The sequence below is a fragment of the Orbicella faveolata genome, unplaced genomic scaffold, assembly GCF_042242905.1.
Source record: "Orbicella faveolata isolate gen_17 unplaced genomic scaffold, um_ofav_v1 contig_46, whole genome shotgun sequence".
Classification (NCBI taxonomy): domain Eukaryota; kingdom Metazoa; phylum Cnidaria; class Anthozoa; order Scleractinia; family Merulinidae; genus Orbicella; species Orbicella faveolata.
This window is the reverse complement of record NW_028301576.1, coordinates 5110179-5130160: the sequence shown is the minus strand read 5'-3', so window position 1 is coordinate 5130160 and position 19982 is coordinate 5110179. Positions and strand designations below refer to the sequence as shown.

The following is a 19982-nucleotide window of genomic DNA, read 5'->3' as shown; positions in this document are numbered from 1 at the left end:
TCTAAGTGAAAATTAATAACTAAATTTTAAGTAGAATAAAAGAAGATGACGTGCAAATCGATAAATCAACAGCAACCTGAAAAGCAAGTGTCATTTAAGGTCTCAAAGTTTTTAGGCATAATATCTGAATTTCGTGAAGGTTTCTCCTGCTTCAGAATTAAGTCTTTCTGAAGAGTTTGAAATAATTAGCCTATTGCGCTATCTCATCGTTTGTTTGTTTGTTTGTTTTTTAATTTCTGTTGATACCCTTCCGTTATTTATCGGCTTTCGTTCTAACCAGTAGTCCCCAGAAACAAATTAAATTTGAAAAGGTTCACGGCAAGCTGCTGCAGAATTTGGAAATGAGAAGAAAGCTCTGAAAACTACCAGGATAATTACAATGGCTCTGGTTGTACGTCTTTTGCCCGTAAATATGTATACTTAGTTTGTGAACGTCTTTTCTAAGGATAGCAATTACACTGTGAATGTAATAGTTTTGTCTCATCCCGTCTCCGAAACGCAATCATCCCTCAATTCTCTGTGCAATTCAATCATATACTGCCACAGAATAAGATGTTTCGAAAGACACACAGAATGAAGTGCACAACCTTTAACTAGGAGCTCGAGTAAGAGCTTATTAAAAAAATTAACATGACTGGCGTGTGATATCGATAATGCTGGAATTGCTAATATTAGAGTTATTAATAACATGATGAAATAAATTTCGTCAGAAATTTATTTAGAGTGTTGTCAGATTCTTTGAAGACTGAATTAGAGGGGCATTGAAAAGTCCCATTCAATTTAAAAGTTCTCGTAAAATTTGGCCTTTGCTCGAATTGTTCGCAAAAATTAGGTGAGTGCTCGTATACTCGTGCTCGCAAAAGTTTTGCAACTGCTCGCATGCTCGTTTTCTTGTTAAATATTCTCTGCCATCTAGCGGAAAAATAATTTGCAACATGGAAACAAAATTGAGGCTGGAAACAATGTTTTCCGTTTTGCAAATCTAGGAGACATATAATTATTATACGATTCTTTGCGAAATCTTACTTTCCCCTTTTGAGAAAGATTGCGTTTTGCTTTGTGAAATAATCCTGCGAGATTCTTTGCGAAATGTCACTTCATACTTCGTAAAATATTGCTTGATGACATGGTACCTGAATGAACTTTGTTTGGTGTTTATTGCTTTCGTTCTAATTAATTTCGTATGTAGATTGTGATCTTTTCAGGCATATTTCATAAGTACATTTTGGGTCAACTTGAAAAAGTATCGCATGCATGCTAAACATCGACGGAAAAAACCGCCATGAATATAAGTAATTCTAAAGCGGGATCTTTGGTTATAATAGCTCCCATGAACGAAAAGGTTTGGAAGCAAAAGAACCTGGTGGAAAAGATTGCCTTCGCCATGACAGCAATAATCCTGAACATCCTAAGCTTTCCTGTGACGATCGTGATGAATGTGCTGGTGATAATGGCGGTGAAGACAAGACCCAGATTGCAGAATAAATATGTCATAAAAGGTTTATTTCTGTCGGAATAGTGCCGATACCATAAGGCAGCCCATCAAATGTATTTAATTCCTATTTTCAGTTTGCATCTCTGTTACACCTGACAATTATTAGTCACTGCTTATTAGTCGTGCTATAGAAATAATATGATTCTAAAGACATGCAAGGAGATGCTTAGAATGAAGTACATAAACGTTATCGAGGGGTAAGAGCTTATTTTAATAAATTATTATTTTTTTTTTTGGAAAGAAAAAGGGAACCATTACTGGCATGTGATATCGATAATAACGAAACTGATAAAATTAAAACAATAGAATATGATCTGGATCATAATCTCTTGATTAAAGATATTAATAACATTATGTTGAAATAAATTTCACTGGAAATTGATTTAGATTGTTAACAGTTTCTTTGAAGGGGTGAAACAAGCGTAAAAATATGGCAAGTTACTGTTTAACTGCCATTCAGTGTTTCTTTTTTTGTTTTCAGTATCAGCCGACGTAAATATTCATTACAAATTCTGCACTATGAATTAAATGCATATCAATGACCCATCAATGAATCAACAGCAAACTGAAAAGCAAGTGCCAATTGAAGGCGTGAAGGATTTTACGCATATCTAAACTTGGTAAAGGTTCCTTCTTAAAAAAATGAACTTTAAAATTCATCATCTAACAGTTCTAAATTTTAAAGCGCAATAAGTTTACTTTTGCATTTGAAATTAGTCTAAATTCCTTTTATTAATATCATTTATCCTGAGTCACTCGGACCTTTAATGAGTCGCTGACAGCTGCCGCTTTCAATGAACAAGCGCAAAACAAAAACTATATTTTAACGAGGGCTCCGATTACGAATACTAATTATCAACATTTGTTTCAGTGTTTTGATTGAGTCTCAACGTTTATAATTCAAGAAATTTCAATTCAATGAATATTGCTTACAAACTTTTAATTCGTAATTTACGAAATGGTGTTTGTCACTTTCAAAGATACATATCTTTGTTAAGATTCTTGGTGAAATGTTACTTTCCACTTTCTAGAAACATTGCGTCTTGCTTTGCTAAATAATCCTTCGAGATTCGAAAGAAATGTCATTTCATACTTCGTGAAATATTTCTTGATGACGTGGTACCTGAATGAACTTTGTGTGGTGTTCATTGTTTTGGTTCTAATTAATTTCGCATATAGACGTTTGTAGACTGTGAAATAAGATGTTTCGAAAGACATGCAAGGAGCTGTTTAGGATGAACTGCACAAAAACTTTAACGAGGAGTAAGAACTTGTTAAAAAAAAATAGCATTGCTAGCGTGTGATATCGATAATGCTGGAACTGCTAAAATTAAAATTATTAAGAACACGACGAAATAAACTTCATTGGAAATTGATTCAGAGTGTGTTCAGTTTTTTTGAAGGAGAGAATTAGACTTTAAAACATGGCGGGTTACTGTTCAGCCGCAACTCAGAGTTGTTTTGTTTTAGTTTCAGACGGCTTTCATTTTAATCGGAAATCCTGCATTATGAAAGATAGGTTTCGCTGTCGTGCATATTGATGAATCAACGGCAAAATGAAAAGCAAGTGTCACTGTACTTGAAGGTGTCAAATTTTTAACTCATAATATCTGAAGTTCCTTCTTGAAAGAGATACTTTAATTTTCTCAAGTGAGAGTATTACACTTTAAAGCAGAGTAAGTTTTCTCCTGCATTTGAAATCAAATTCCTTCTCGAATTTCAATAATCCGGAGTCACTCGGACTTTTAATCAGTAGCCGACAGCTGCCGCTTTCAATGAACAAGCGCGAGACAAAAACTATATTTTAACGAATAATAATTATCAGCATTTGTTTCCGTGTTTTGATTGAGTCTTAACCTTCAATAGAATTTACAAAATTTTAATTGGTAATTTGCGAAATGGTGTTTGTCACTTTAACAGACACAAATATTTGTTAAGATTTTTGGCGAACTGTTACTTTCCACTTTTGAGAAAGATGGCGTTTTGCTTTTTAAAATAATCTTTCGAGGTTCTTTCCGAAAAGTTACTTCACTTTACTTTGCGAAATATTAGTTCATACTTCGTGAAATATTGCTTAATGACGTTTTACATAAATGAACTTTTTGTGGTCACTGTTTTCGTTGTAATTAGTTTCGGATATAGACTGTGATCTAGTTAGGCATATTTCATAAAAAAAAAAACATGTCGTGTCGGGTTGAAAAAATACAGCAAGCTGAAAAACTCGCCATAGCTAAAGCAGGATCCTTGGTTATAATGTGACCAATGGTTTGAAAGCAAGAGTACCATGTGGAAAAGATGGCCTTCGCCATAACAGCAATAATCCTGAACATCTAAGCTTTCCTGTGACGATCGTGATGAATGTGCTGGTAATAATGGCAGTGAAGACAAGACCCAGATTGCAAAGTAAATATAACATTTTGCTGGCCTGTTTGGCTGGAACAGACTTGCTGGTAGGAGCGGCTTCCCAGCCGAATTTTAATAGCGGGGAATGTTTATGTCATAAAAGGTTTATCTCTATCGGAATACTGCCGATACTACGAAGCGACCCATCTGATGTTATTTATTCCTATTTTTGCATTTCTGTTACATCTTACACTTATTAGTATCGAACGGTTTGTAGCTATGAAGTAGACTTTTCGTTATATGACAATTGTTATGGGGCTTCGTTTAAAAAATGTAGTTGTTAGTTCCTGGGTCATCCCATGTTGCCCAGCTATTCTTCAAAACCTTTCTCGGGTGTTTGAAATCATAACCAATGTCGCAAGTTCATTGTTTTCATTTTTCAACTTTTCTTTGATAGTTTTCTCTCATTTATCGCTTGCTTTGTACACCGTCGTCAGGAGGAACAAATCAAATGCGAACAAGTTTCACCACAAGCTGCTGCAGACTTCGCAAAGGAGAAGAAAGCTCTGAAAACTACCTGGATACTCACAGCATTCTCACCGGCGAAGAGTGAGAGCTGTCGCATTCTCATCCCCAGTTTCCTCGCACTACGCTAAGAACGCCTGGGACCATGACCCCCCATTTGGCAACCAAATACGACGACGACGACGAACGGCTTGCATTTTTAGACTCAGGCTTTCCTTCGGAAGCCTGAGTAATTAAAGCAAGTAAAGATTTTAAAGACCGCAACAGAAAGAGGTTGGCATGGCAAGACGTCGCACGGAAGACTGGTTTTCCTTCAGGTCATTATTTTTATCTGACATCATTTGTAGGCTTAAGTTTAAACTTACCCAGGTTTACCTCATGAAACGTTTTCATGAAATTGATAGTGATAATTTTAACGTAACACAAAAAAATCAGTACAATAGAAGAATTCACCCGAAATGGCACGCTGTGTCTCTTGTGGCTGGATATCATTTGATAAAATGAATCACATGGTTGATCTTTATTAGGCATCGTTGTGTGTAAAGTAGTTTGAGGTTTTTTAAAGGCCAATATAGACTAAGAATCGATACTTATAATTTTTAGGTAAAGATGCAGAAACGGCTTTCAAAAACCTAAGGAACAGATACTCAAGAGACAAAAAGAAATTACAAAGTATTTAAGTCAGTAGAACGAATACACAATCTCTCACAGATGCCAAAAGTGAAACAAGCGACATGTACAGGTTTTTGGCATGGCTGGATCCATATGTTCAACTACGTCGCTCTTCAAGTAACACTGTAGTGATAGACGAAACCTCACAAGTAGATGATGCCGATAATGAGGATGAAAGCACTCCACTAGACAGCAGCTCTGGTAGTAGCATCACTCCAGACCCTAGCTTTGAGCCAAAGTCATTTAAGTCAAAAGTAACTGGTCGGCCAAAATACCTGCATGCCAAACGTCCTAGAGTAAATAATGAAGCTAATGAAGGAGCTGAAATAGATTTTCTCAAATCTACTGGAAATCACCGTGTAAGTAGAGGCAGTCAGAGAGAACACAAAGATGAAGAATGTCTTTTTGGAGAACTAATTGCTGCCCAACTGAGAAAGATGGCAACACAAGCAGGACTAACAACCAAGATGGAAATAAACAATGTGATTTTTTCCCCGCTTATTAAAGAGTAATTCTCAAGACGCTAATACTGTACATGTTAGCTATGTAACTTCTAGGTACCCTGAAACTGCTAGCAGAAGTTTTATGTCTGAGCTGAGTGAGGTAGAAGCTTTTTCAACATATCCTCTATGGTCAGAGCATCTCAGGGAACTCTTGAACAGACCACCGCCAATGACAGAGGCTGATATACATGAGACAGCTGAGATAGATCTTGACATCAACATTCAACCCCCAATAAAAGAAGAAATTGTCGCGGCTATTAAATCCCTCCAAAACGGATAAGTCCCTGCACGACAAGACGATCTCAGCGCAGAATTGTTTAAGGCAGACCCCGAAATTGCAGCAAAGGTGCTCCTACCACTCTTTACAGCCATATGGAAAAAGAAGATACCGGATAACTGGTCACAGGACACAATTGTGAAGATCTCCAAGAAAGGAACCCTTGGGAATTGTAGCAACTGGCGCAGAATCACTCTCTTGTCAGTTCCAAATAAGATAATGGCAAAGATCATCATCCAACATATATCGAGCGCAGTGGACCAACAGCTCAGACAGGAACAAGCTGGCTTTAGGAAAGGAGGGAATGCACTGAACAAATATTTGCCTTACGTAACATCATCGAGCAATGTACAGAGTGGCAGAGACAACTTTTACATCAACTTTGTGGATTTTGAAAAAGCTTTCGATAGCATACATAGACAGTCTCTGACGGATACTGCCACATATGGAATTCCTTAAGAGATAGTCCTGCTTCTCATGCAGAGTTGGGAGCAGTGACTACAGCCTTAAGGTGACAACAGGCGTTAGGCAGGGCTGCGTGATGTCGGCACTCCTCTTTAACTTAGCCATTGACTGGGTAATGCGCTGAACAACTGAGGACAAAGCAAGAGGCATACGATGGACCCCCTTCTAATATTGGAAGATCTTGACTTTGCCGACCATCTGGCTCTGATCTCCCAAAGCCACCAACACATGCATGAAAAAACGTTATGCCTCGGCAACTAACTATGCACAGCAGATTGACCTGCAGATCGGCCAGAAGAAGACTGAGCTGATGATTTTAAATATCACAAATCCTTCACCAATCCGAGTCAATGGAGAGGATCTCCCAACAACCGAGGAGCGTACATGCCTAGGCAGCATAGTCAGGCATGATGGAGGAGCAGGCAATGACATCAGCAGCCATCTAAACAAGGCCAGGAATGCATTCAGAATGCTTAACAACATATGGAGGTCTCAACAGTACAGCATCAAGACCAAACTAAGGCTGAACCAGAGCTGTGTCTTCTTCACCCTTCTGTACGGCTCAGAATGTTGGAGAATGACAGTAAGTAACCTTACCAAAATATCAGTCTTCTACACAAGGAACCTGTGAATAATAAAAAGAGTTTTCTGGCCAAGCACCATCTCAAACGAAGAGTTACTTGCTCAGTGCTATCAAGAGCGAAGGCGTTCTAAGCAACAAGCAATTATTCTGTTGAAGGCTCTCCATAATCCTTTTCCGACTAGTTTGAATAGTGTTTCTAAGTTTACATCCAGTGTTCACTCACATAATCTAAGAAATTCAAAATACAACCTTTTCGTTCCGATCCTAGACCGAAAGCGACAGAGGTATATTACAAGCAACGCAAAGAGAAATATTTCATCTTCATCCGCCATCTTGATTGTAGTTGAGGAAAGCTGGTATCGAGGAATTTTGTTAATACTACGCCTACGTATGCTCTTATGTTTATGTTCTGGTGTTCTCACTTGCTGCTTATGCTTATGTGCTAGTGAAAACCAGCCTAAAGGAAGAATAAGAACTTATTAAACTATACATTGGCGTGCGATATCGATAGTCAGGGTTCGGGTCAGCGTTGTTTGGATTCTTATCGACAACGGCAAATTAGTCAATCAGATTGCGAGATAAGTAGCAATTGTGGTAAAAATGCACTTTGATCACACAACTCCTAAAGGCCTTAAAATCATTCCAAGCGATGAAAAAACAAAGGGGGAGGGGGGGGGGGGGGTGGGGGGAGAGGAGAGCGAGAAAAGTGCAAAAGTGCAAAAGAAAAATGACTGACATTCCTTTTAATTTAATTTATATGGTCTACTTTAGAGAAGAGAGAAAAAAAAAAACGCTTGAGCAGGGCGTGATTTCTTTAACACTGTTTTCATAAATCCAGACAGATATAAATAATATCATTATCGACTTGACACTTGCAGACTCCTGAGGGTAGACAGCTAAGTCCATGGATAGAAGTTGCAGTGTAGCACCGTTCCAATGAAGAAATACAACAAAAAATAGCCCACGATAAACTTAGATCTCCAATTGTTACTGCACTGCTTGTATGTTAGGTCAGCAGTATCTTTGATGATGACATGTGCAGAGTACCAGTAAATGAGAGGAGATGCAGAAGCAATGAATCTTGTGATGACCTAGACAAGAAATTTATCAAATACATCAGAATTAGTGATGAGCCATTTTTGACAGGGGTGGGGGGGTTGAGCAATTTCTTCCAAGAACTTCCGCCACAGCAAAAACTGCTGAAAAAAAATTGTGCAAGGGGAGTGACGGGGTAAAAAATTAGAGCAAGTGCTATCTGCTAACTAGGTCCTGTGTTACTTTTTTTCTAAAAATAGAATTCTTGGACCAGCTATTGCCCACCAAAAATAAATTATGCAAAACCTCCTTTTGTAAAGGAGAAAAAAATTTCATGCCCTAGAAAATTGCCCATACCCTCCCCTAGTCAAAAAATAATGGCCCGTCCCTTAGGCAACGTTATGGTTATATGAAGAAGATCTCCACTTACTGGTGTTGTTTGTGGTGGAGAGGGGGCAGTGAGGATAATGTTTACAATGTTTATTGGGTGAGGTACAGTATTCTGTGCAAAGTTATAATTTACCTCTATGCCTTTCCACAACAGCTACTAAAAAATATCAACTTTCTGACTTCATTTAAGATAAAAAAAACTCCATGCCATACAGTGTATCACCATTTGTACAGGCATAATAACGTTTTTTGACCAGGCTGACGATTGAATTTAAAAATTACACTAAAAAAGTGATAGCAGCAAATGTACATTGTGGACTGCAATTAAAACAAAGAACGATAACAAGGAAACACAACCCATACAGTGCTTTTATACATGTACATCTGTCTTTAAACTAATCATGGGCAACCATAGACTTGCTCCTATTGTTCAAATTATTCTCAGATTATTAGTGCACACATTGTCACTTATGTACATGGACATGTATCATGTTGAAACTAAGGAGAAATTGTGGTTTAAACACATTTCCAACATTGTTGTTGGGGAGGAGGGAGGGGAGGGGGGAAAGTGTGACAAGTAGTGTAGCTGGATTTGCACAGAACTGTTGATTTTGCATTTTGTGTGAAAAAGCCTGACAATTGCAAATTTGTCCCAAGACTTTGCTTAGTTGTACATGTAGTTTGATGCTCTATTGTACAAGTCATGTAAAAGCATGGAGATCATTTTTTAATAATCCTGACCATGTCTCAACATTCATTTCTCTAGAGCAACTTACAGACCTTAGTTTGCATCAAGAACTTATTGACACTGACCTGGACATGCATCGATGAGAAGCCAAACACTGTCATGAAAGCAAGATGGAATGTATAAACTATGACTGAAGGGCTGTGGTAGAAATCACAGTCTTTCTTTTGACTTCTTCCAATCGCTAGATGAATCGGTCTCCTTTGAAAAAAAAGAAGCACACTGTAAGAATTCAAAAGTTTTTTTTAAATTTTGACTGCCTTAGAAGGTCTTGTTTTTGTACAACACTGGGCCCAGTAAACATGAAAACTAAGGAAGGTGTCTGCACAAGACTAAAGTCAAGGTCTCTGAAGATCATGAAAACATAGACAGAAAATAACTAAATGTAGAGGAAGTTTGTATGTGCTAGAAGTGTAGTGGCCTAACTGTTAGCAGATATTGGGCACTCAGAATACCACGAATATCACCAAACTGTGGAATGGGGTGTAATTTTTAAACACCATTTCATTATGCATTTAAGCAAGACTGTCTTCACTTTTGCAGTGCCTCTTTCCACTGAAAATGGGCACCAGTGAATTTAATGCTTGGGTGATTTGCCAATGGACTAGCACCCATCCATAGGGCAGAGCAAGCACTCTGGGTCAAGTAATAAGTATTACAGAAACCAGGAAAAGCTCTGACAGTCTTGGACACTTCAGCCTGATGCACACTTACTGTCACTAAGAAAAATGAGGTAAAGTACATGTAATTTGCACTGGTGTATTGATTTAGTGAATCTTTGTCTCTCCTATAATAATAATGAGCTGCATGAAAAAGTCTCAGAACTTAAATTAAATGCACATGTATACTGTAACTGAGCTGCAAATAATTTTTCAAATTTCTATTTTGGCTGGAAATAATACCAGTTCGGTCAGACATTAATTATGTACTTTACATGTACACAAATTTTCTGATGACTCAATTTGTGGGTATAATACATGTGTAGAAAGTAATAAGCATGCTCAGCAATGCATTATGGGGTGATTTTCACAACAGATGCTTTTGTTTCAAGTTTTATGTAAGTCTAGAGAGGTACTTGTGTAAAGTAAAACAAACCGCAGATCTGTATAATTCGTGTTTGTGTTACAAAGTAAACATTGGGTCTACAAACAAGATCTTCATGATTAAAACTAAAAATCATCTTGGCACTCAGTGATGATGTCCAAACATAGTGTAAACTTAGTTGGACAATTTACAAATTTGATTATATACAGGGTTCTCAGTAGAAATTTTCATAAGCAGCCAAAAAAGCATAACAGGTGGTGTAAAGCAAGGCGTGAAGAGCCGAGCCTACCTAGACCCTCCCCCCCCCCCCCCAGAAAAGTTTGTAGGTTGCCAAAGATGGGAAAAGTGTTACGGAAAATGAGTTGTTTATGATCATAACATTTTGACATAGCAAGTAGTGCTGTTTCACCTTTTTAAAATGCTATTTTCTTCTTGAAAGATCTCAGTCAGTCTGTAAGTCTTGATTTATTGTTGGATGTGTGCAAATTTTAATAACCGGAACAGGTGGCTACATTCGTCATTACAGCCGGCAAAATTCCACTGGCTGCCAGCTTCTACTGAGAACCCTGCACATAATGTTCGACTGTTATTTCCAGCATTCCATAAATAAAAAGTCTGCCTGGCCCATCAGGCCAGCGCTTATCTCGGGATTCTTCATCATGAAGTGACTAGGACTATTTCTACTCCCCCCTTAATGGGATGCTAGTCCATCACAGGGTTACCCCAGCATTAAGTTTGCCAGTAACCATTTATACACTTGGTTGGAGAGAGGCATTGTGAGAGTAAAGTGTCTTGCCCAAGAACATAACACAATGTTCCCAGGTCAGGGCTCGAACCCAAACCACTCAAACTGGAAACAAGTGCACTAACCATGAGGCCCCCCGTGCCTCTCACAATTGCATAAATAAATGGAGATCGAAAATGGGCAGGACAATTGCTTGTTCTCAAGTTCATTCCTTGCACATACCTTGCCATATTATCAGGCTTGCTTCTTTTTTGTAATAGACCAAGTGTCTTCACAATTTCAAGGTTTTCTCGATTACAACAGTAAATCACTACTGCATATGAACTGAGAAGAATCATTGGTGTAGCAAGAAGGAAGTTTGGTATTTGTTTCAACTCAAAGTAACATAAAAATCCGACATTCCAATAACTGTCTTGGATATATGAGTAAGGTAAAGGTATCAATTTGTCACACCATGGGCTATACGCTGTATCATGAGTAACATCTGCTGGAGGCATGCAATATGACACATATCCATACAACTGGAAGAGGATAAATGGAGCAAGTATAATGCCATTAAAGATGATTAGCTTCAAGGAAGCCTTTACTGCATTGCGTAAATTCAACAGGGTAAAAAAGCTTGCTGTAGATTTCAGTGAATCCACTGCATTAGAAACAAAGTGTTTTATTATTTGGTGAGTTACGAATCCACAAGATATAACACCATTAGACCGAGTCGCACAACCGAAACCAAACAGTAATACTGCTAGAGTTGAACGTTCTTCTTCCAAGTAACACAAGGCAGTGAACTGCAAACAACAAAACAAGCTTTCGGTGTAGAGACTTGACATGAATACACTTGCAGGATTAGAGCAGAAAAGAAGCGTCGAAACCAAAGCTACATTCCTTTTCCCAAACAAACCGTGAGTCAATCTGTAAAGCGACACAGCTGCTAATGTAAAGAAAACTGTGTTTAATACCCATCCACAAGCTAGCAACAGAGTTCGCTCGCTCACAAAATATTGAAGCATTCGATGTAGTGTCCGAGCCAAGATCCTTAATAACCAAGGGTAAAACGGAAAGAAAGCCAGGTATTGCTCGTATTTGTATCCTTGTTCTGCTATCTTCAGAAAATATACAGCGTCCCACTTGCCAAATCCTCCAAAAATCTTTTCAAGAGTCCAGTCGCACCATCCTGAAATTTGTATTCTGTTTTCATCGATAAAACTCGAAGTATCGTAGTCAGAGATGAATTCATTCACCACAACCTACAAAATAACGTACGACAATTTGACAGAGATCATACCAGATTGCCACAGGCACTTATCACTGATTACCTGAACGAAAAGTAAGAGAACTCTTGAAGATATTGCCAAGCGAACAACTTGCACAAGTTCGTCCGCCATCTTGAATTTTCTAGTGATACCGCTTACAAAGCAGGCTCAAAAGCGATCACATGACTGACTGGACCTGCGGACGAACCACTCAGTACAGCTTTCAAACCAGGGTGCTCGTCGGAATTTTTGGAAAGAACCCATGAAGAGGTAGCAAGATCCTATTTTGTTGGCATGGCTTGAAATGTTTTTCACCCTTAAGAGGTACTACGAATTCTAAAATAACATACTGGCACTCCATTTCGCCGCTCGATTTCGATTCGCGCTCGCGGCTACGCTGCGCGCGCGAATCGAAATCGGGGAGTAGTTACGAAACAACGACGGCGACGTCGAGGACAACGTCGATTAAAAAATGAATTTATATTTTACCTAAGAATCTCGCGATACTCTAAAGTCATTTACTTTCTTTATCACTGTCAAAACTATTGCAAAACTAAATTCGGAACACAGCGATAAATTTGAAATAAAACATTAAAAAATTAGCCGTTTTGGTTCACGTTATCCAGACAGCGCAGAATCTGGTCATTTGACGTCGTTGTCTTGCAGAGGACGGCAAAGAAATATACTAAGAATTACACCACACGTGCACAGCCATTGTACTGCTCATTAATTCTTTTGTTCAGTGACGTTCTCGTTGCCGTTGCCGTCACTGGAAAAGTTGAAAATTTACATGGACATGTCAATTTTAATTTACAGGATGTAAATCTTGATTTACATTTTTTGTAAATTACAATTTACATGTTAGGGTTTTGTAAAATAAAATTACAGGAAATTTACAGCTTTTAGTACAGCATGTAAATGTTCTGTAAATAGTGATTTACATTGTCTTTGTCAACAATGATCATTTGAAGAACATGTAAAAACCTGTAAAATATTTTACGCACTTTTACAGTATCTGCCTTTGTAAAAAACATGTAAATTGCTTTGCTAAACCATGTGAGAAACGTGTAAATAATTCAACCGAATGCTGTAAAAAGCCTGGAAATGTTATGTTTGTAACCCTGTAAAGACCATGTAAATGAAAAAAGAGGGCCTGTAAGAAACATTTAAAAACCATGTAAATGAACAAAGGGGGCCTGTAAGAAACATGTAAAAACCATGTAAATGAAAAAAGGGGGCCTGTAAGAAACATGTAAAGACAATGTAAATGAAAGAAAGGGAACCTGTAAGAAACATCTAAAAACCATGTAAATGGAAAACCTAGAAGTTGCACGGGTGCGGTGGGGGGCTGTAAATAGCCTGTTAAAATCATGTAAATTAAAAAGGGGGACCTTGCAAAGGCTGTGAAGACAATTTAAATGAGATAATGGGGGCTTTTCGAAAAACTGGAAAGACCACGTTAATGTAAAATGGAGACTCTTAGAAAAAAAAGATTTAAATTTAAGAGAAGGCCTGCTCAAACCTTGCAAAAACCATGTAATGGAAAAGTGGGCGTATTTAATATAACTTTGGTGTAACGGTTCAACCAACGGAGACTGTTCAAATGATGTAAATTCCAAGTTACCGACAGGTTCGCGATCCTCTTGTAAACGGTTGGTTGGATTTTGCGAAGAAATAAATGAAAAGCTACCCCGGCCAGGGTAAACTTGGGGGGAGGGGAAGGGGGGGGGGGGAGAGAAAGGTTTGTCTCGAGCAACCGAGAACATATAAATGGGACCTTTTAAAGGCGCGTAAAGTGAAAATGTAACACCACCGTAAAGCTCCGTAAACCTACCCTGAAACCTCCATTAAGGTGCCTTTTACGTTGAAGCATTTGAACTTCCCTAAAGTTCAAGTGTGTGCAATAGTGTGTATTAAATTGAAGTTGGGTTAAAAGGTATGCAGCAAACTAAATCGCCGCATTGATCGACACTACTCTAAGCTGTCTTCTTGTGAACTTTCCGCGCACCCACAACGACAAAATAAAACTAGAATTGTTACTGCACATGCAGGCGTCCCAAGCTTACGTCTCTAGAAAAGAGAAAAATTAATTCTCGGACACGTACGTATTTATTCATGAAGGTCCATGAAAGCGTCACGTGCGGTGTGAGTTCAAGACGGAAAGAGCTCTGGTGACCGAGTTTGAACCGACACGGAGTTAGGTTAGGCAGGGAACCGTCAGGGACACCCAACGACCGTTTTCTCTCGAATGCTTTTAAACGCTGTTTTAGGCTATCTGGAGTACTTTCAAAGCTCTGTAGGTTAATTTTAGGTTGTGCAAAAAAAGAATTTATCTGTTCGGTTATTCTATAGGAACTTGAGTATTCTCGAACTTATTAGGGCTTTTTTGTCCATTTCCCGAAAACGTTACGTCTTACCGCCTTTCCGAAAATGACAGCTGACTTCTTTTCGGTACCCAAAATGACATTTTAAACAATCCGAAAACAACAGACATTAAATTTCTCATATCACGAAAGATCGAGGTCACAATTGTGCCCCTGAACCGTTGAAAATGAACGAAATATCATCGATTTAGAGCGTTAAATATTCCGAAACATGAACATTCTACCAGTAAGATTAATACAATAAAGTCTGCCCTTGCATGTTCACTGTTTTGTTTTGTTTTTGTTTTGTTTTGTTTGTTTGATTTCTACCGTTTTGTGCTTTCATTGCCATCACTGTTATCCCAGTCCCGTTATAAGAGCATACTAGCCTTATGAGTGCCCGATCTCCAACAAGCAGGAATCAGCGGTCTTCATGTTAGGTACCAGGTTCTCTCGGTTCTCCCGCCATGTTTGGCAGTTCGTTGGAACTTGGATCGAACTCGAGCTCTGTCTTAGCGGGCCAAAATCCACTCTACCTTCGCTTCGTCACCGTGCACGGTTTCAAGGCAAAGTTTTCCGTTACCCAGAAGCTGAAGATAGCGATTACAGACGAACAACAACAACAGGTAAGCACGTTTTGCATAAATTGAACGGGTAGAGTAAAGTAACGTCAAGATACATTTCGTTTTGCCTTTGGTTGTGAATGTGTCATTATCAAGGAGAAGTTACATTGCTTGTGGAATCGACTTTGGTGATGTTTAGCTGCCGTGCATAAAGAGTTTTATTATCTGTTTTTATCTGTTCTCGATAACTGAGTAAGAGCATGCGACATTTGTTATTGGCTTATATGCACCTTATGATTCCTTCTGATGCATGCTCTTGTAAGGTTATGTTGCCCTCTGATGTGAATGCTAGTAAGCTAAATTGTAATGTGCCATCTCCAGCAGAGAGATTTCTCTTATGCTAGAGCAAGTATTCTGAAGTTACTCAAGTGTCTACAGTTGTACCTACATGCAAGTTACAATATGCTGTTATACACAACTGTACATGGACATTGCACCCACTGGTGCTGATAGTAAGTTAAATGTTGTGGAATTTTCTTTCACAAAAAAAAAAAAACACTATGATACTTTATAAAGAGGTATACATTTACCTCAAACTGTCATGAAAACTACACAGGACTTGAAAAAAAGGAAGAGTAACTTGCCCAGGCAGGAAAATCTACTTGTCTTGGACGACACAGTATAGTCATTCGATTATTTCATAACAATCAATAGAAATTAGTCAATGATATCAGAAATCAATAAAAGGATTTGTCATGAGTAATCGATTGGGATCAAATTTTCAATAAGCATTATCAATTTTGCTGATACTAGCTTATCTTTTAAGCAACATTTAATAAGAAAGAAATGAACAAAAGATATAAAGTGAAATATGAAATCATGAGTACAATTGCATTAAAACATAACATCGTATCTTGTAAACAGAATATTTTGCTGGCATACATGTATCAGGGACTATGTTTTGGGGGTCTTTGGTAGTGCCTTTGAAATCTACATAAAAAAGTTACAATCAAACATTGTGTTGAGGGACACAATTTTTCTACAGTTTATGTGAACTAACAAAGAGAGACCAACTTTCAATTGATTCTGTAATGACTGATAAATTTGGTAAAATCAAATCGATAACTTGGAACTTCTCTAGCATGTGAGTATGAATTTCTATCAATTGATTGATAGCACTGATAACACTTACATTAACTTCAATTTATTGATTTATATCAATTTATGGATCGATTTCAATCGATTGCCTTGCCCTGGGATGATGAGACAGCACTTTAGAGCCCTGTTACAGCTGTACATTTTACTTGTACAAAATTCGGCTCTTACCAAATACATGTAGGTTTCATGTGTCATGCATCTGTTCATGCATCTGTAGCAGGGCAGGAAAAAAAATTGTAAGTCACTTGCCCAGTGGGCTAGTCAATTTCAGTTTTCACTTGCCCCCATTTAAATATTAGTTGCCAGTGTGGTGGCCAGTAAGGAAATCAGAGGACAAATGCGAATGAAGTACACTCAGATTCCTAACTAATTCTTGCTTTCAACCTAATAATTAACTAATCTTTAGGTCTTAAGTTTTGAAATGGGATGACTGGAAATTATCATTTATCAAGCTGGCATTTTTAGTCAGACTCACAAGACTACTGAGGCTACATTGTAATTTCACTTGCCCACTGGGCCACCGAACTTCTATTTTCACTTGCCCAAGAGCAAAATTTACTTGGCTGAGGAAATCAGACCTAGGTTTTTTCCTGCCTTGAGTAGATCACAGATACCATCAAAATGCGGTAAAAACAAAAAATATTCACATAAGCCATTACCAGAGTGTGTCACAGAATCTGTGAATTTTTCAGGCGTGTGTCACTGATGTTCTTACCACATTTTGATGTCTTCTGTGATCTATTACTGAACAGATGCATGACAACATAAAATCCATCTGCTTCGTAATACATAACAAAGAAACAAAAACAAACGTTTATGACATCTGTACCTTTGTCCACCAATAGAGCATAAGTGTGCGTAAGAAACAATCAAATCGTGCCTGCAAATAACTTGACTTATTATTTAAACATTGTTTGATAGGAGTTTGATTTATTGTGCATGAATATTACAATGTAGGAGATAGTGAACATTGAATATTTACTGCCACAGATTTTGAGTTTAGTTCTTCTACATCCTCTGACATTCAGTGCCTTCCAATCAGAGATGCAAATTTTTTGTCACACAGTAGCTACAGATGTAGATGTAAGATCTGTTTGATTGATGAATATTCAGGGCTCAAAATAATGGCCAGTCAATGGACAATGTCTGGCCAGAATGGTGACTTGACTGGCCAAAAACTTCACTAGCCGGTCATGTTTACCAGTCATGTCATGTTCAGATGGTCACATTGTTCATTCTTGAATAAACAGTCAAATCCCCAACTGTAAATCTGAGAGTTTTAAGCTCTTTTTTATTATGACCTCTTATGAAAACATACACCAATGCATACATGTATCTGTTCGAACTGCTAAAGACCATTCGCTTGCTGTTTTTCATGCATTCAAGATCGATAGGAATGCCATTCGGGTGACTGGGGTTAAATCCGTTCAGAAAAATATTAAGCCAATTTTTAAACAGTGTAGCAGTGACTGGAACAAACAAACTACATGTATATTTGTGGGTTTAATTTGGCTCACATTACGTGTACTTGATTTTTTCGTAAATATCTTGACCGGTCAGAAATGAGACGTGACCGAGTTAAAATTACTTTGGCCGGTCAACATGACCGGCTACAGTCCGATTTCAAAGGTCACAGTATAAATTGGAATGATAAGAAACAAAATAATAACTCCAGTGTAAAATTCGCTGATTGATATCATACACAGAATTTACTGATTCATACTCAGACATAACTTATCTCATTTAACAAAATGTTTTATGTTACTTTTAGGATGAAGTAAAATTGAGAGTGGTCAATACATGCATACTCCTTGGCATTGATGCTTGATCAGGAAAAAAATCAGCCACTGAGAAGTCTACAGTACTTATGACTCTATAAGGGGTCCAAGGCTCATTTCTTGAAGGCCCTGGAAACTTTTCGGGCCCACAAAGCCATCTTTAATTGAGCTGTGTCTAAAAACTAAGAGCTGTATATGCCTGAAACTTCTTGTGTGAAGGAAACCTCTGTTCATATTGAGAATAAGCGAATAAAACAGCTCTGTAAGCATAAGGTTTCAGATTTTGGTATGGCTTTCTGGGTGCGAAAACTTTTTGGGGCCTTCCGGAAATGGGCCCATGGGGCATTACAGTCTAACATGGTGACCTTCAACACTTTCTGGCATAAATTCAACCACTTTAAACATTTTTAATACTTTGAAGTATCACCTACACTGTACCTGTGTTAGTGAATTGGCATTAAATTTAAATATCTTAGATTGCTAGGTTGATACTTATTGTTCAATACAACAGCTATAAGATTTCATCATAAAAAGCAAAGGCTATGTTTACATACATGTAGTACCAGAACCATAATTTATTAACTTATGATGTGTTATGGGAACTATGGTACTAGATAGGCCTTTCAATTTCAACAGGCCCCTATGAATTTTTTTTTTCAGTACAGTTTTCTTTTTATCACAAAAAGAAAAAGTAAAATTTTGAATATTGTTTACAGTGAATGTTTTGTCAGGGGTCCAAAATGTTTGTACTGTTTGGATTCCGTACAGTTTTGGAAAAAGAAGGAAACTGTGACTTTGTAAACATAGCCTAAAAGATGTCAGAAGCCTTGTTTTATGTTATGCAATGTTGTATTGCTTTGGCATGAATGTTTTTATGATGAATTTAAAATGTCAATCTCTATCTTGTGGTAAATGTTTCTCCCTATTTTCTGTTATTTCAAAAGAACAATTCACTATGAAAAAAGTTGATCAATACTTCACACTTACATTGCAGTAATTTTCATAATAAGGTAAAGGTAAAGTCTGCATACAAGCCACGTGGCCCAACAGACTGGAGCTTATCCCGCTTTCTGTAGGAGGAAGCGACTAGGACTATTTCTACTCCCCCTGGATGAGATGCCAGTCCATTGCAGGGTTACCCCACCATTAAATTCGCTGGTACCCACTTATACACCTGGGTGGAGAGGCACTGAGAGTAAAGTGTGTTGCCCAACAACACAACAGAATGTACCCGCCTAGGGCTTGAACCCAGACCGCTCGATCAGGAGTTGAGCGCACTACATGTAACTATGAGGCCATCGTGCCTCCCACATTTTTCATAATTATTATTAAGGCTAATTTAATCCTTCATTAATTACTTAGTAAGAAAAAACAGTTTATTCATTCATTTTATGACAAAGGTATTATCATTATGTTACATTTGACTCTGTGAATTTGGTATATATTTAAGACAGGTATCCATTCGCAAACAATTTTAATTTAGTAATACACCTAAATTGCAAAATTTTTACTAGTTGTAGCTGACAACAGTATAGTTCTTAATCATGTTATTATTTATGAATTAAATAGAGCTGAATATGACATGGTTTGGCACAATCTTGAAAAGGTCTTGAATTTTAGTAGTCTTCTTGAAAAGTGCTTGAATTCGGTTAAAGGAGCTCAGTCATGGTATTTTAAAATATTTTGGCCATGCACAAAATTACATTTAAGTCGTCTTGTTATGGATACAAAGAAAAGAAAACATGTTTTATTTGTTGCAATGTATACATTGTAAACCTTATTCATGGCATATAAAAACTATTTGAATTTTACTGAGTTTGTTCTGATTGCAACAAATTTCTGATTCTGTATAAATTTGCATATTTTCTACTGTTATAATTAAGATCAGCAGATTTGATTAAAATAAAACAGTAAATTCCATGCATTTTTCTTCAAGTTATTATTTACAAGTTATTTATCGTACAGGGTTTCTGCCTCCCTTTTTCAATTTACATGTTATTTACAGGCTCCCTTTTTCCATTTACAGGTTATTTACAAGCTCCCTT

The 19982-nt window shown here is 37.6% G+C and overlaps 2 protein-coding genes, 1 long non-coding RNA gene and 1 pseudogene across 3 annotated transcripts; 3 read left to right on the top strand and 1 right to left on the bottom strand.

Annotated features, from left to right (window-relative positions):
- The first annotated feature begins 3867 nt into the window (after positions 1-3867).
- On the top strand, positions 3868-5583 carry LOC149098090 (uncharacterized; annotated as a pseudogene).
- A 929-nt stretch (positions 5584-6512) lies between these two features.
- Positions 6513-6911, top strand: LOC149098089 (uncharacterized). The gene has a single exon (XM_089276640.1). The coding sequence runs from the start codon at positions 6513-6515 to the stop codon at positions 6909-6911; it is 399 nt and encodes a 132-aa protein (XP_089132766.1).
- A 679-nt stretch (positions 6912-7590) lies between these two features.
- Positions 7591-12604, bottom strand: LOC149098088 (GPI alpha-1,6-mannosyltransferase 2-like). Its single transcript, XM_089278513.1, has 4 exons — positions 12139-12604; positions 11045-12069; positions 9102-9234; positions 7591-7954 (listed from the first exon to the last, which is right to left on the bottom strand). Exons 1-4 carry the CDS (start codon positions 12205-12207, stop codon positions 7760-7762), a joined length of 1422 nt encoding a protein of 473 aa, XP_089134639.1. The 5' UTR covers positions 12208-12604; the 3' UTR covers positions 7591-7759.
- Positions 12605-14737: 2133 nt separating this feature from the next.
- Positions 14738-19861, top strand: LOC149098087 (uncharacterized). Its single transcript, XR_016203818.1, has 2 exons — positions 14738-15064; positions 17931-19861. It is a non-coding gene; the product is annotated as an uncharacterized LOC149098087 (long non-coding RNA).
- Positions 19862-19982: the final 121 nt, after the last annotated feature.

Excerpts from the sequence above, each read along its gene's own strand:
- LOC149098089 (XM_089276640.1), top strand. The coding sequence starts at position 6,513 with ATGAAAAAACGTTATGCCTCGGCAACTAACTATGCACAGCAGATTGAC.
- LOC149098088 (XM_089278513.1), bottom strand. The coding sequence starts at position 12,207 with ATGGCGGACGAACTTGTGCAAGTTGTTCGCTTGGCAATATCTTCAAGA. Across the intron at positions 9,235-11,044 it reads AAGCCTGATAATATGGCAAG|GAGACCGATTCATCTAGCGA; the intron begins GTATGTGCAAGG and ends TTTTTTTCAAAG. Across the intron at positions 7,955-9,101 it reads TCTCATCGATGCATGTCCAG|GTCATCACAAGATTCATTGC; the intron begins GTCAGTGTCAAT and ends TTTCTTGTCTAG.